The sequence below is a fragment of the Nylanderia fulva genome, unplaced genomic scaffold, assembly GCF_048542155.1.
Source record: "Nylanderia fulva isolate GAGA-0341 unplaced genomic scaffold, ASM4854215v1 Scaffold299, whole genome shotgun sequence".
Lineage (NCBI taxonomy): Eukaryota > Metazoa > Arthropoda > Insecta > Hymenoptera > Formicidae > Nylanderia > Nylanderia fulva.
The window spans coordinates 15,450-30,990 of record NW_028190367.1 but is presented as its reverse complement, the minus strand read 5'-3'; the positions used below and the strand labels follow the sequence as shown (position 1 = coordinate 30,990).

General features: G+C 29.1%; 1 protein-coding gene and 1 long non-coding RNA gene across 2 annotated transcripts; both read left to right on the top strand.

Moving 5' to 3' along the window:
- Window positions 1–353: 353 nt before the first annotated feature.
- LOC146722600 (uncharacterized) lies at window positions 354–8,745 on the top strand. The gene is made up of 5 exons (XR_014925037.1): window positions 354–509; window positions 1,002–1,153; window positions 1,343–1,494; window positions 2,824–2,980; window positions 8,600–8,745. It is a non-coding gene; the product is annotated as an uncharacterized LOC146722600 (long non-coding RNA).
- On the top strand, window positions 7,919–8,541 carry LOC146722601 (uncharacterized). Its single transcript, XM_085484162.1, has 3 exons — window positions 7,919–8,120; window positions 8,215–8,482; window positions 8,523–8,541. The coding sequence occupies exons 1-3, from the start codon at window positions 7,919–7,921 to the stop codon at window positions 8,539–8,541; spliced, it is 489 nt and encodes a 162-aa protein (XP_085340288.1).
- Window positions 8,746–15,541: the final 6,796 nt, after the last annotated feature.

Here is a 15,541-nt window from a genome sequence, read left to right as displayed (position 1 = left end):
CCTATTTTTATTTGTTATTATTTATATTATTTTGAAGTGAATGGGATGAAATTGGTACGACTAATATTACGAATATATATATTTAAGAAAAAAAATTCTATTCATATAAGTCTATGGCTAGCACCGAGATAACACGGACACGGGTGCTTGCCGTAGGCTGCGTTCGGGGAGACGCTATTAGCGCTGATAGCATCATTTTATCTTTGTCACTCACTAAAAATTAAATGAAGATAGACCGACGCTGTTTAGCGTCTCCGAAAGCATTCGTAGTATGCGCTGGCGTCGGCGCTGGCGCTGACGCTGACGCAGGCGCCGGCGCCAGCGCGGTCGCGCCATTTCTTCTAGCAGTGTGTTGTTCATCTTCCGATCTCGTGTTCACTTGTTTTTACGAATACATGGTGGACGGTTCGTACAGATTTTGTAAGTGATCGACGATATTATTTGTGCATAGTGGAGAGTGAAGAAAAAACTTGGCTATTATTATAATAGCTTATTCACGTTGAATTGAGGTAAGTCATTGTGAAAAAAATACGTATTTTCTCTTACCATGTTTACGTTCCACAACTCAACAAAGAAAATTTTATGCAATAATATACGTTACTCTCTCTTGCATTGCATTGAAAAAAATTATCTTGGAGAGTACGTTTTGGAACGTAACCCCAAATAATACATATAATTATCTATTATATTATACATGTATAAAAATATTTTTGTGGTATATTAAATGCGTAACTCTAATCGAAAACCGTGGAAATATTTTATGCCACGTGTTATGCATGTCTTCAAGACGTATTAAAGACGGCTCTAATACGTCTGTAAGACATGCATAACACGTGGCAAATATTTTCACGGTTTTTGATTAGAGTTACGCATGTTGTGTGGATTGATATTATGGAAGAAATGCGTTTTTATGGATCAGTCAATCGCTAAATTAATTAATTTTTGTGCGGCCGACGAAAATCCAGTTTTTTTATTTATTTAATTATATTATTCTTTTATAGGAATAATCCTCGTGCCACGTGTCTACATAACCTTTATTTTAACCGCGGAATATTGGATATTTCCCGGTTTAATACGACGATTAGTGAGAAAGAGGATAAATATAAAAAGTCTCTGCTCATCAATATCAGCGATAGTTATATAGAAAATCGAGGTATGTACAATTAACAAAAACTTAAAACTATTTTCTATCTTCACACTATATACAGAGAAAAATTACACTATTTGCCAAAAAATGTGATTACTCAGTTTATGGGCCAGTCAATCGCTAAATTAATTAATTTTTGTACGGCTGACGAAAATCCAGTTTTTTTATTTATTTAATTATATTATTCTTTTATAGGAATAATCCTCGTACCACGTGTCTACATAACCTTTATTTTAACCGCGGAATATTGGATTTTTCCCGGTTTAATACGACGATTAGTGAGAAAAAGGATAAATACAAAAAGTCTCTGCTCATCAATATCAGCGATAGTTATATAGAAAATCGAGGTATGTACAATTAAAGAAAACTTAAATCTATTTTCTATCTTCACACTATATACAGAGAAAAATTACACTATTTGCCAAGAAATGTGATTACTCAGTTTAATATCATTCTTATAAATAATTCTTTTAAATAATAGTTTTCTTTAACTCTTTATTAGCAATATTTGTCCTTTATTATCAATTTTTTCCTATTTTCCTTAACATTATTAGCTAACCTTAGCATAAAAGTATATAAAAAATAGCAAAAAACAAATTAATAAATATTATAATAAATAAAAAATAGAAATATTAGTAATATGGAATAGTATATTAAAATAATTACTTATTTGTACATTGCGTTTAACAGAGGGTTAACAAAAATTTAATCTTGACAATAGCTTTAAAATTGTTACAAATAGAAATTTTTATTATCACTTTAAAGAATTTATTTTCTTTTCAAAAATAATAAAAAAAATCAAATTTACTTAACGTACTAAGACATCCAAATATTTTTGTTTCAATTTAATATTTTTGATAAAAATACTACGCTTAATAGAATTCAGAATATATTATGAATTTTAATGCTTGTGATGAATTTGTGATATACTTGTGGATATAAAAACTTATGATATATTTGAAACAAGTAATATTTATTTGAATATTGTTCTCTGTATTATATTATGATTTTTGTATAATTGACTGTTTTCTAATATGCGTATATGTATATATTATTTTGCTTTCAAATATATGTATATATTATCTATTTTTATGAAAATTCACACAGTATGCATATCCAAAAGATGTTCAGAAAATCCCAAAGATATATGTGAGCCACATAAAATCTTTGAAAGGTCCTTTAAATGTCTTTTAAATACGCACATTATATGACAAAGACTCATTAAAATTGCAAAAATTTTAAACTATTTTTAAAAACAAAACAAATCTTGTTAATATATATTACAACACGGAAAATATTTTATAATAAAAATTATTATGGTGTGCAGTAGTTGGGGACCATCAGGACTATTTTTAAAGTAAAGTGCTTTTTAAAACTAAAAATTACCTTAATTTATGCAATTTTTACAGCTTTACATAGCCCTTAAAAAATAATCTTGATGATTTTTGCAGCTACATATATCATAGCAGTTTTTACTAAGAAATTTTTTTCATGTATATATGAAATATTCTATGTCAAGTGAAACACACACACACATTTTTATGCATGTTGTGTGGGTTGGTATTATAAAAGAAATACATTTTTATGGGCCAGTTAATCATTGAATTATAATTAATTTTTGTACGACTAACAAAAATCCAATTACTTTATTTGTTTAATTACATTGATCTTTATAGGAAATATTCTCGTGCCCCGTGTGTGCATAACCTTGACCTTAACAGATCGCGGAATATTGAAGTTTTCCCGGTTTAATACGACGATTAGTGAGAAAGAGGATATATATAAGAGTGTCTCTGCTCATCGATATCAACGATTGTTATACAGAAAATCGAGGTATGTTTAATTAAGAAAAAATTTTTAAATTATGTACACGTTTGTCAAAAAAAATGCTTATTAAAAATATATGAAAGAGTTATTTGACTCAAATATGACATAGAGTTTATAGATAATTTAAAAAATATATTTTTTTTATGTTTGTATATTTTTGTATTCCAATTTGACATAGAATGTCAAATAATGTATCATATACTATTAATATACAATGTAATTTGTGAAAAACTTATTATTGATAAATTCTTGAGATCATTTGGAGACAACTTTTTCTCAGCGAAAAGAAATGTCGAGATATTAATTTCAGATTTATAAGCGAAGAAAGGTGTTTTTCGCAAAGTTAACTTTTTGGACTCAAAATATTATCAAAACTATATTTTTTCATTAATTTTAAATAGAGTTTACTATATAATTTAAAGCTTAATTACAAACATATTTGATGACAAAATTGGAAATTTATAAAAAATGATGATGTCGCTCGACATTTTCGTTGAAGAAAAATCGTTTCCGAATGATTTCAAGAATCTGCCATTAACAGGTTTTTCATCAATTAAAAGACACCCTGTATAACAAGGCTATTTCTTTTTGTAAAAATAGGTTAAAATCTTGTAATATTAATGGAAATTATCTTTTTCTCATACAACATATGTATCTAAAAGATATTCTGAAGGTATATATATATATATACGATAAACTTCTGACTTCTAAACTGGTTAACTTATTTTTTTAAGTTATAACAATTTTAATTTTTGCAACGTGTCGCATATTAAGCATTATGCACATCAAAAAGATGGTTAGAAGACATCTCGAAGAGTTCTTGGGATGATAGGACTCGAAACGTTTTCCGAACATCTCCAGATGTATATACATGCTGTTTGATATTAAAATTGTTTACATAAAATTTGTTACGCATGTTTTCTATAAATATTTTTGAAGTCTATATATTCTGTATATTTATATTTGAGTCAAATCTGAAATAAGCATAACTTTTAATAATCATCTTTTACGCTTGTCTGTAATTTTTTTATTGATGTGTGTATATGTAGTATGTATGTATGTATGTATGTATGTATATATATGTATATATATATATATATATATATGTGTGTGTGTGTGTGTGTATACAGATTTTCCATAAAGTCTCGCCTTACCTCTATATTTCGGAAACGGCTCAAAATTTGGAAAAATTACAAAACATGTGTTCGATTGTTTCAAGGGACTACTTTTTTAAGGAGGTCGGAGAAGTCGCTAAGTTCGTGTTAAAAACTATATTTTTAAAATCTTACAAAAAATAATGATATCTAAAAATTGCGCTACATAAAAATAAAAATTTTTAAATATATTAATATAAATTAAACAACAATTTAACAATTGTAATTAAATTAAACAACAATTTAAGTTTTAATTGTAATTTTAATTGAAATTTAGCAAGTGCTAAATTTTTTAAATAAATCTTTTAATTGTTTTGTCGCAAGTTTTAATATCATTAAGTTTTAATATTGTAATTTTTTAAATATTATTATTTTTGTAGGAAATTAAAACAACTATTTTGTGCAACATTTTTAAATTAAAATATTTTTATAAATTTTTATTTTTGCTTAGTGCAATTTTGAGATATTACTTTTTGTAAGATTTTAAAGATATAGTTTTTAACGCAAATTTAACACCTTTTTTACTTTTTTGACTTTTTAAAAAAAAATAGTATTTTTTAAGAGTTTTCTTTACACTAACTGATTTCTTTTATTATTCTGAAAAAAAATATTAAGATAAGATTATCGAAAAATAAATATTTTACAAGATATTTTATATTTATGTCAAAATACTGCAACTTTCAAGCTTTATAATTCAAAATATTTTTAATAAAAAAATAATTTATTATAGTATTTTCAAAAGCTTTTAAGACAAGCTATAAAAATATGCAATAAAAAATAGAGGGTCCCATTTAAAATTTTAAAGTTAGGGAACTAATCTCCTTTGTACTCCTTGGAGAGCCCCTTTGAGCGACTTCTCCAATCTCCTTAAAAAAGTAGCCTTTGAAATGATCGAACACGTGTTTTGTGATTTTTCTAAATTTTGAGCCGTTTCCTTTCTTACTTTTATATATATATATACGTGCGAATTGTCACACTCGGCTTCGCCTCGTGCGCCAAACTTTTGCACTCTCGGCCGATTCACGATCCGTACATTAGTAAGAAATTTCAATAAATAGAAATCGATCGAACACGAAATACCCATGTGTGTATCGAAAAGGTTAAAAATATGTTACAATTCTTGAAAAGGAAAATGCTTTTTTTTTATCGAACAGTGTAATTTGACTTAGTTACATTTGTAAAAAATAAAATATTTCCTACAGATGGAATCACGTAAACGAAAAAGTAATTTTGAAATTTGTAACCGACAACGACGTCGGCGTGCCGTTGAAATCTTTCGACAGTGGGAAGATAAATTTGAATCCATTAATGAATCCATTGAACCCACTAATGCATCTATTAATCCATCGATTGAATCTACTGATTTATCGACTGAACTTGCGAATACACCAACAGATTTGCTTCTTACGCAAAATTTGGTTTTCAACTCATTACCAGAAAACATTGAAATAAATGCAAATAATTCGCCTGATACTAAAACCTCGTCCGATGAAGGCTATATTTTTACGCAAGATAAAAATAATTTTTTTTCAATGGACACTTATCCAAGCAGCGACGACAATATTGATATTGATCGAAACGTAACTTCCATTGTTGAAGTTCCTGTGATAGATGAAGCATCGGTGGACAGTTCTCAGAATATGGATTATATGAAAGCAAAACTGGGAGAATGGGCTGTTACTGAAAAAATTTCGCATAACAGCTTGAAAAAATTGCTTACCGTATTAAAATCAGTCCCAAGCTTATCCACAGTATTACCATGCGACTCTCGTACTTTATTGCAGACTGCAAAACAGACCGATATTCGAGAGGTCTTTCCTGGAGAGTATCACCATTTTGGGCTTGCTTCGAGTATTCGGGACTCTTGTAATAGAATTGAAAATTTCACTATTGACGAAATAGCTATTGCTATAAACATTGATGGAGTCCCCTTGTTTAATTCTTCTACGGCAGCGCTTTGGCCTATTTTGGGAAATATTATACCCTACAAAGAAGTTTTTATGATTGGAGTATATTACGGACACCAAAAACCTCAAGATGCTAACATTTATTTAGACCAATTTGTTCAAGAAGCTAATGAGTTATGCAAAAATGGCATTATTATTGGAGAAAAACTGTACAAATTTTCGATTCAATTTATCATTTGCGATGCTCCTGCAAAATCGTTTATTTTATGCGTAAAAGGTTTTTCCGGATTTAATAGTTGTACGAAATGTATAACAAAAGGAAAAACAAAAAAAAATCGCAGGTGTTTTCCCAAATTAAATGCCGAAAGACGAACAGATCGGGATTTTTTAGACTATCGTGATAAGAAATATCACGAAAAGAGAACGATACTCGATTCTATACCAGGACTGGGATTGGTATCTAATGTAACTTTAGATTACATGCATCTAATACTGTTAGGCGTCGTTAAAAAAATGATAACATTATGGATTCACGGCGAAAATACCTATAGACTCGGTCGTCTACAAATTCTTAAAATCTCGAAACGACTTGAAAGTGATATGAAACCATTTGTTTCAAAAGAATTCGGTCGAAGACCTCAAAGCTTGGAGTTTTTAAAGCTATGGAAAGCTACTGAATTTCGGCAATTCCTTCTTTATACGGGGCCAATTGTTTTAAGAAAGATCTTGCCAAAGGCAATGTACAATCACTTTATGACGCTTCATGTTTTAATCAGAATATTATGTGACGTGGAACGGCATCAGAATAAACTGAACTACGCAGAAAGTCTTGCTAAACATTTTATCAAGTCATTCGCTAAAATATACGGCGTGCATCATGTAACGCACAACGTTCATGGCATTATTCACCTCGTAGAAGATGCAAAGTTACATGGATCTATAGAGAAGTTTAGTGCATTTAAATTTGAGAATTTCATGCAGATACTGAAAAATATGATACGTAAACCAGAGAAACCACTGCAGCAAATAGCTCGGCGCTATAGAGAAATAAAAAGTGCATGTTTGAATTACAATAAAAGCACAAACGATGATTTAGAACTTGTTACAACTTCTCTTCATGTCAAAGGTCCTCTGCCTGAGAATTGCATTAATCCACAGTATAAAGTTATAAAATCATCAAATTTCACTATCAAGACTACTGGAAATGCTGATAATTGCTGCATTCTGAAAAATGGTGACATATTTGAGATTCAAAATATAGCTTCCTGTCGTGAAACCCAAGAATTGATGATAATAGGCCGACAGCTTATTTCTAAGGAAGATTTTTTCAAGATTCCATGCTCATCATCATTGCTGGATATATATAAAGTTCAATATACACGCAGCGAGACATTATCTATATGACCACTCAGTGATGTTGTCAACAAATATGTAAAACTCCCACACAAATCAGGATTTGTCGTTTTCCCATTTTTACATACTGATAATTAAATTTTAAATACTGACTTATAAGCCAGTGCTGGGATTTACTTGCACATTTTGGCCAGATCTTGTGATTTACACCTACTTGCTTCTTACTCATCGCTCGCACGATATTGAGTCGGCGATAAGAAGACGTCTTCTTACATACGGACGTTCATGAAACGAAGTGTCACGTTTCTTACCCAGATAGCCACAGTAATTATTATGACATCATTTTGATATCATAATAACTACTGTGGCTATCTGGGTAGTTACGCGTTGTAAACGGAGGAAATTGCAGTTTTAATTGCGCGATTAGGTATGATGTACCGTATACACAGTTATTAACCACATCGTTCATCTTAATATTTATTTTAGAATTAATATTCATTTTAAGTTTATTAAATTTTAAGCTTATCAAGATGACATCTGATCGATATGCAGTCATTGAATTTGACGATGGCGTCAGTCTTGCTCCTGAAAAATGGTTAACACCTCGCAAAACTCATTGTTATTGGCCTCCGTATAAAAGTAAATCAAGACAATTAAGAGCTGTTGAGGACAAAGAAAATACGGCCGAAAATTGGAGTTTGTACAATATAAAAAAAATATTGACTACGACAAGTACGATAATTTCTTATATTTTTCAAAATTCTACGCGTCAATGCATTTGCAAAAAAATTATAAATATTAATCTTAATTATTGTTATTTTTTTAGAAACTTTTAAACGTGGACAAGAAAAGTGTAAACAGGCTTTAATAATGTCAGATATCAATACTGATTCTGACATTGAAAAAAATAAATTTAATAAAAAATCATCTGCAGTTATTGATCCTTTTCCGCCGATTAACTTTGACGACGCAGGTTCCAGCGGTAATAATAGTGAGACCGAAAAATCTGATTCAAATACATCAAATGCTCAGACAAAAGCAAAAAGAAAAAATCGAGATTTATCCGTAAATGACCAGCCTATTACTGACGATTTGTCATTAACTCAACAGTCAAGTTTGACGCATGATCGTAAGAAACAAACAAATCTACTAAAACAAAACATTTGTAATTATATCCTTTTTTCTAAACTATATTTTTATTGTTTTTATAGATGAGAATTGTAGCAGAACAGTTTTACGAGCAATGGCTAACATTGATTTGAAGATAGACACATTAATTGCTGAAATGCGTAATGTAACAAAATTGATGACGACAAAAACGACGGACAAAGAAATCGAAAATACTGAAAGTCAAACTTTGAAGGCCTATCCTAGTATATTAACGGAAGATGATTTAATAAAAGAAGAACGACGTTTATCGACTGACATACTTCATAAAAACAACTTAGTAAGTATATATATTTGTGTTGTGCATACTTTATTTTGTTAACATCACAAAAGTCTTGTATCATTTAGTTGAGCTCAGGATTAGGTAGGTTAATTAATTTTGTTAACTAAGTTAAGTTGAAAATTAATAGACCATAAATTAAATATGTTAACGTTAAAAGTCGAAACAAGAACTAACTCAGTTAAAAGTTAAGTTAAAAAATTAAAAATTAAAGTTAAAAAAGTTAACCTTAATTATATAAAATTATCTTTTTTGCATAATTATGTATTTAATTGGTACTTTTATTTAAAATATAATAAAAAATAGTTTTTTATAATTTATAAAAAAAGAAATAATTTTTACAAATATGAAACAGGCGTTTCCGAGCCATACGCGGTTAGTGGTGCGTTAGTCTTGTAGAAATATTTATGCCGTTAAAGTTTATTTATGCCAACGATAGCTGCCATAATCAAGCGCTGAGCTATGCAGTATGGAACATTTCCATCCTCCCATTGTAAGCTGTGATGATGCTGAGTTAACCACGAGGCCTGGCGCCTTTCCGACTTTATAAGCACGCTCCATGGCACAGGGCATGCAAAGAAATAGTGCGACAAGATATATCCTCTTCTCAGGATTGCCGCTTCCTTCACAATAAATCGTTTATTTAGGATAAATCCTTGCAGGTCGACAAACGTTGGTGCAGACATGATCTCTTCGATGTGAGTCAGTCGAGACACAGTATATACAGTAGCGCAACTCTCCTGATTTTATGAGGTCCAAAACGGAGTGCGCATGCGCGAAATAGATAAGGTGGCCCTGATTGGCCTGTACTATCACGTGATCTTCTTTCTCACTTTCTCTGTTTGTTGCTCTCTTTCTATTTAAATGACCGTTGCAATGTTCCCTTTAAACGTTTGTTTTTAGAGTATATACGGGTTAGACCAGTGTATATTCAGAGCAGAAATTCTTGTGACAAAGTGAAAAGTGAAAGTGAATAAGTGGAAAAGTGAATTTTTCGGAAAAACCGAGCGAGAAAGATTTCTTTTTGAGAAAATAGTTAACTAATATAAATTTTATATAAGTTTTCTATTTTCTCTTCGAAGAGCACTTTGATCTTAGCTCTGTTTTAGGTGTTGCTGTGCAACTTCAAAAAATTTGAAGAATAAAATTAGAAAATGGCTAAGAAACAATACGCATGGTGTGCAGTACCAAAATGCACAAGAAGATTTGAAGATGATTTAGAAGACCGGTATTTTTTTAAATTTCCTAAGGAACATGACAGGTAATGTTTTCATTATTTATTTCCTAAATCATATTTTCATTTTCAAATTTTTATTGATAAAATATTTGTAATTCATATGTAATTTGCAAGTGGTTGCAATGGATTCAAGCATGTGGAAGGCTGGACTTGGAACCAAAAGGCCCAGAATATGCCAACCGTAATTGTAAATTGTGCCATTTACATTTTGAGAAGAAGTGGTACAACATAAATAAAATAAGAGCTCGTCTTCATCCAGATGCCATACCAACGATATTTTTTGGGCCAGATTGTCAAAAGTGAGTTTCTATCTATAATTTAATTTATTAGTCTTTCTTAGTCAATGCATAGTCTAGCTGGCTTTACATACTCATTTTAATAACAATGATGACATTAAAGGAAAACAAATATATTTATTTTCTTTTTTATTATTATTACGAATAATTTTAAAAATCAAAAAATAATTGAATGCGATCTATTTTCTGAGATACCACAATTGAAAAAGAAGACAAAACAGAAAATGGAAAAGAAACAAATGAGTGTTATATTTAAAAATTTTGTATTTAACTATTTTATTTGTGTATTATGTATTAATCTGGTAGTTTATTTTATAATGATATTTTATAAATTTATAATATTTTTTATTAAATTATTTCTGATATTTATTTTAAAATGTAACGGTATCATATTATATTAATTATATTTTTCTTGCAGAAACATAGATGGAGAAACAAATAAGTCATCAGAGGAGAAAGACGAGTACGCGAATGAAATGGAAGGCGAGATGACAAATGGAGAAGAAACAAATGGGTAAGTTATATAATTAACTATTTTATTTAACTTAAATTATATTTAAATTAAAGCAACGATATATATTCAATAAAATAAATATTAACATATTAAACAATTAGGGACAAGAGCTGGGTATTGGTAGCAAAGAACAACGTATATTTCTAAAAGGATCCAAATGTTTTGGCTTACATTAAGTTATATTCAGTAGATCATTACAATTTAAATATTTAAAATATAATCATAACTTTTAAAACATATTTACGCATATTTTCTGATAGAAGTATAATGCGCTTTGTACAGTCTCTGATATATACACGTTGTCGTATTAAACCCAAGTCACAGTCAAGAAGATAAGAGTGAAAATCCAGTCAATATTAACTCTTATCTGCTTAACTGTGACTTGAGTATAATACAACGACGACATGTATATATCAAAGACAGTACGAAGCGCATTATACTTCTGTAAATTTTTCCAAAGGACTACTTGTGCGATTTATGACAAAAATTAAAAAATGTGCGTAAATATGTTTTTATTTTTCCATATTAATAACGATGTATGACGAATATTAGAAAATCTGCGTAAATATGTATTAAAACTTGTGATTATATTTTAAATATTTAAATTGTAATGATCTACTAAAGATGGCTTAATGTAAGTCGAAACATTTGGATACTTTTCAAAATATACATTGTTTTTTGCTACCAATACCCAGCTCATTTGTCCATGATTGTTTAATGTATTATATTTAGTGTATTAATAATCTAATAGTTTATTTTACGTTATAATCGTGTTATTTATAATATTTGTTTTGTAATGTTACGATATCATATCAAAAGAAAAAGACAGGTAATAAACAATATTTTTTATTTTTAATAAGAATAATGTCTAAAAAAATGATATTTTCAGCAATATGGAATGTGAAGAACCATTGCCAATTGTAGCTAATAATGTGGATGCTGAGATAGTTAAACCGTAAGTTTTAATTTATTATACCTTATAATGTATTACAATAAATATATTTTTATGTTATTGTAACTTTAGCTATTTGCTTGTCTTGTTAGCAAATTATTGTCGTATAGTTGCATACATTCAATAACAAGTCTTTTTTCTTATATCTATAATAAATACCTAATGAATTTGTACTTGTTACAGGAGTACATCCAAAGAAGCGGCTACCAAATCGTCGGAGGATAGCCCAAGAAAAAAGAAGTTACGAATGAAGCTCGCACAATATAAGGTGCAAAATAAAGCCCTCAGAGAAAAAGTCCGGCGACTTTGTTTGAGGGAAAAGAAATTAAAAAATTATATACAAGGCAAAGAAGAAGTCGACGAACGAGAAATGCTGAAGAAATTAGGCCGTAAGCTATTACCACATAATTTTAATAAAATATTAATGGCACAAATTGATGCACAAAGCAAAAGCAAACGTGGCAGAAGATACGAATCTGAATTTAAAAAATTTGCTTTATCTTTATATTTTTTAAGTCCAAGAAATTATAAAGAACTGAAGAAAACAATTGAATTGCCTTCAGTACGTTGTCTACAATTATTTACAGAAACATGGAAAATCATGCCTGGTATAAATGACAAAATTTTTGAAGCACTTAAAATGAAATTAAATACCTTACCTTTAATAGAGCGTCATTGCATAATATGCGCAGATGAAATAAGCTTAAAGAGTCATTTATTTTATAATGTATCGCGGGATGAGATAATTGGTTTTGAAAATTTTGGTAATAGAAGAACATCCATACCCGCAAAAAGTGCTTTAGTTATAATGGCACGTAGCATTGCAGGAGACTGGAAAGTGCTTGTTTGCTATTGTTTTGTAGAAACTGCATGTTCTGCAACATTTTTAAAACAACTAATTTTCGAAATTATAATCAAATTAAAAAATATTGGTGCTTTTGTGCATGCGTTTATTTCTGATATGGGTTCTAATTTTATTCAACTGTCCCAGATATTAAATATTTCGGTGGATAATACAAGTTTTGTGGTTGATGGAGAAAGCATGCTTTATATGTTTGACACTCCACATTTATTAAAAGCAACGCAAAACAATTTGTTAAATCACAGTTTTCAAATAAATAATAAAATAGCTTCGTGGGCTCATATCGTAGAATTTTATAATAAAGACAGCAAACAGTGGATAAAAACAGCTCCTAAATTAACACAATCTCACATTAACCCGAGTAATTTTGCAAGGATGAAAGTGAAATATGCTGCGCAAGTATTTAGTAATCGTGTAACTGCAGGCATGTGTACGCAGATGTCTTATGGTTTTCTTCCAACTGAAGCAGTTGGAACTATAGAGTTAATTGATAAATTTGATAAATTATTTGATATATTAAATTTATTTAATGTAAATAACCCTAAAAAATATGGAAAAATTTTTATTGGAAGTAACAAACAAATGCAATTTTTAGAACAACCCATACGGCACAGGACCTTGCAGCAATATTGCAGCAATATTGCAATTTTGCATATTGCAATGTAATATTGCAGCAATATTGCAATGTAATATTGCAGCAATATTGCAATGCAATATTTCAGCAACATTGCTGAAATATGAATATAGAACATTGCTATAATAATGTGGTAATAATGTTACAGCAATATTAAAAATATACTGTTATAATATTATAAATAGTAAAAATAATATGTATTTTTTGTTCTTACATGATTAAGATACTTTAATGCAATTTAAGTAAATTTTTAGTTTTTATTAGGTTTATAAAAAATTATTATATATCATATGTTGTGCACGTGTACATATACGTGTATATTATATACGCAGATTATTATATATGAATATATAACGTGTTATATATTAACATACTTCGTATATAAAATTTTTATATAATTTGGTTTTTTTATTGCAATATATAATAAGAATAAATTTAAATGTTGCGTATATTTTATTTTATGTAACTCATATATATACATAAATATTAAATTCTGAAATATTCTCTTTTATACTGCATGTAATATATATTTACAAACACGCACATTCTAACAATCTATGAGATATATATATCTCAGATTTAATTAAAATGTAAAAATACTACTTATAGATCTGTTCGCGTTGACTGAACTCGCTGCATTAGTTCAGAAGTTGTCTTTTTTGCTCGACATTGTTGGAAGGAAAAAGATAACTTCTGAACTAGTGCAGCAAGTTCAGTCAACGCGATCTTACGTCAATACAAAGCATTATAATATTATACATATATATATACATATATTATATTGCAATATTGTTGCACTATTGCATTGTAATATTGCTGCAGTATTGTATTGTAATATTGCTGCAGTATTGTATTGTAATATTGCTACAAGCGGACATTTTACCGTTGCTGCAATATTGCTGCAATGTTGCTGCAACATTTTGCAACATTGCTGCAATGTTGCAATTTTGCAAATAAATATTGCAGCAACATTGCAGCAATATTTCTGTGCCGTATGGGAAATATTGAATTTTATACAATGTATTAAAGTAATTAAGGATAATGATAAATGTAAATATGTAAAAGTAAAATGCTTTGATTGCTGGCAGATCACAATTAAGAGTACAATTCAACTTTGGAATACTTTAAAAAATAACTATAATTTTCCATATCTTCAAACACGCAGACTGAATCAAGATTGTCTTGAAAATTTTTTTTGCACTATTCGACAACAAGGTGGTAATTGCCTTAATCCGACACCTATTCAGTTTAAACGTGCTTTTAAAAAATTATTCAGTGCTAAATTATTAAAGCATTCAGACTCACAAAATTGTGCAAATGATAATGATAATTTATTAAATATTATTGGAACATCAAATATTACAGAAGCCACAGTTTCAGAATTTATTCCATCGCATAACATTTTAAATATTTCTGTACATTATTATTACTCAATGGATCTGCCAGAGGAAAATGCATTGAAATTTGTTTGCGGATTTTTAATTAAAAAATGTATAGCAATACATCCATGTAATATATGTAAAAATTTTGTAAATGAAAATAATGCTGTCCTAGATGATACAACGCTATATTGTTCCCTTCGAGCTTATGAAAACGAAAACGGTTTATTTGGTAAATTAAATATACCAACTAATGATTTTTATTATTATATTCAGAGATTAGAAGAAATATTTATTAAAAATTTTGAACTTCATTGTTTTGAAAAAAATATCGGTTCTATTCGAGTTAGCACAAAATATAACTTTTGAAGTGCCATGTCCAGATTTCCCTAAAGTGTTCTTGATAAAATTATTTCTCCGCATGCGCATTTATTATACATTATCGCAGCATAATAAGTCGTGTAAAAGAAATACTCGAAAAAATAGAAAACTTCTAAACATTTTACATTTATAATTTTTAAAATTTGATTTTTCGTTTTTGCACAGCGTTGTTTTCATAATATATTATATAATCGTTATTCGTGATTTATAAGCCTATTATAATTATTATAATTGTTTTATTGCTTTTTTACAATTTTCATTGGCTTTGTCTTTTTTTGGTTCATATCGAGGTGGATCGAGTAGCTAAGATATGATTCAGAGAAAGAGTTGGACAATGAAATAATTTTCATACAGTTTACTGTTATGTATACAGGGTGATTCAAAACAACCGTTTGTCCTTAAAATGTCGTATTCCTGACTCAATTCTAAGACGATTTTTCCTTTGCCAAAA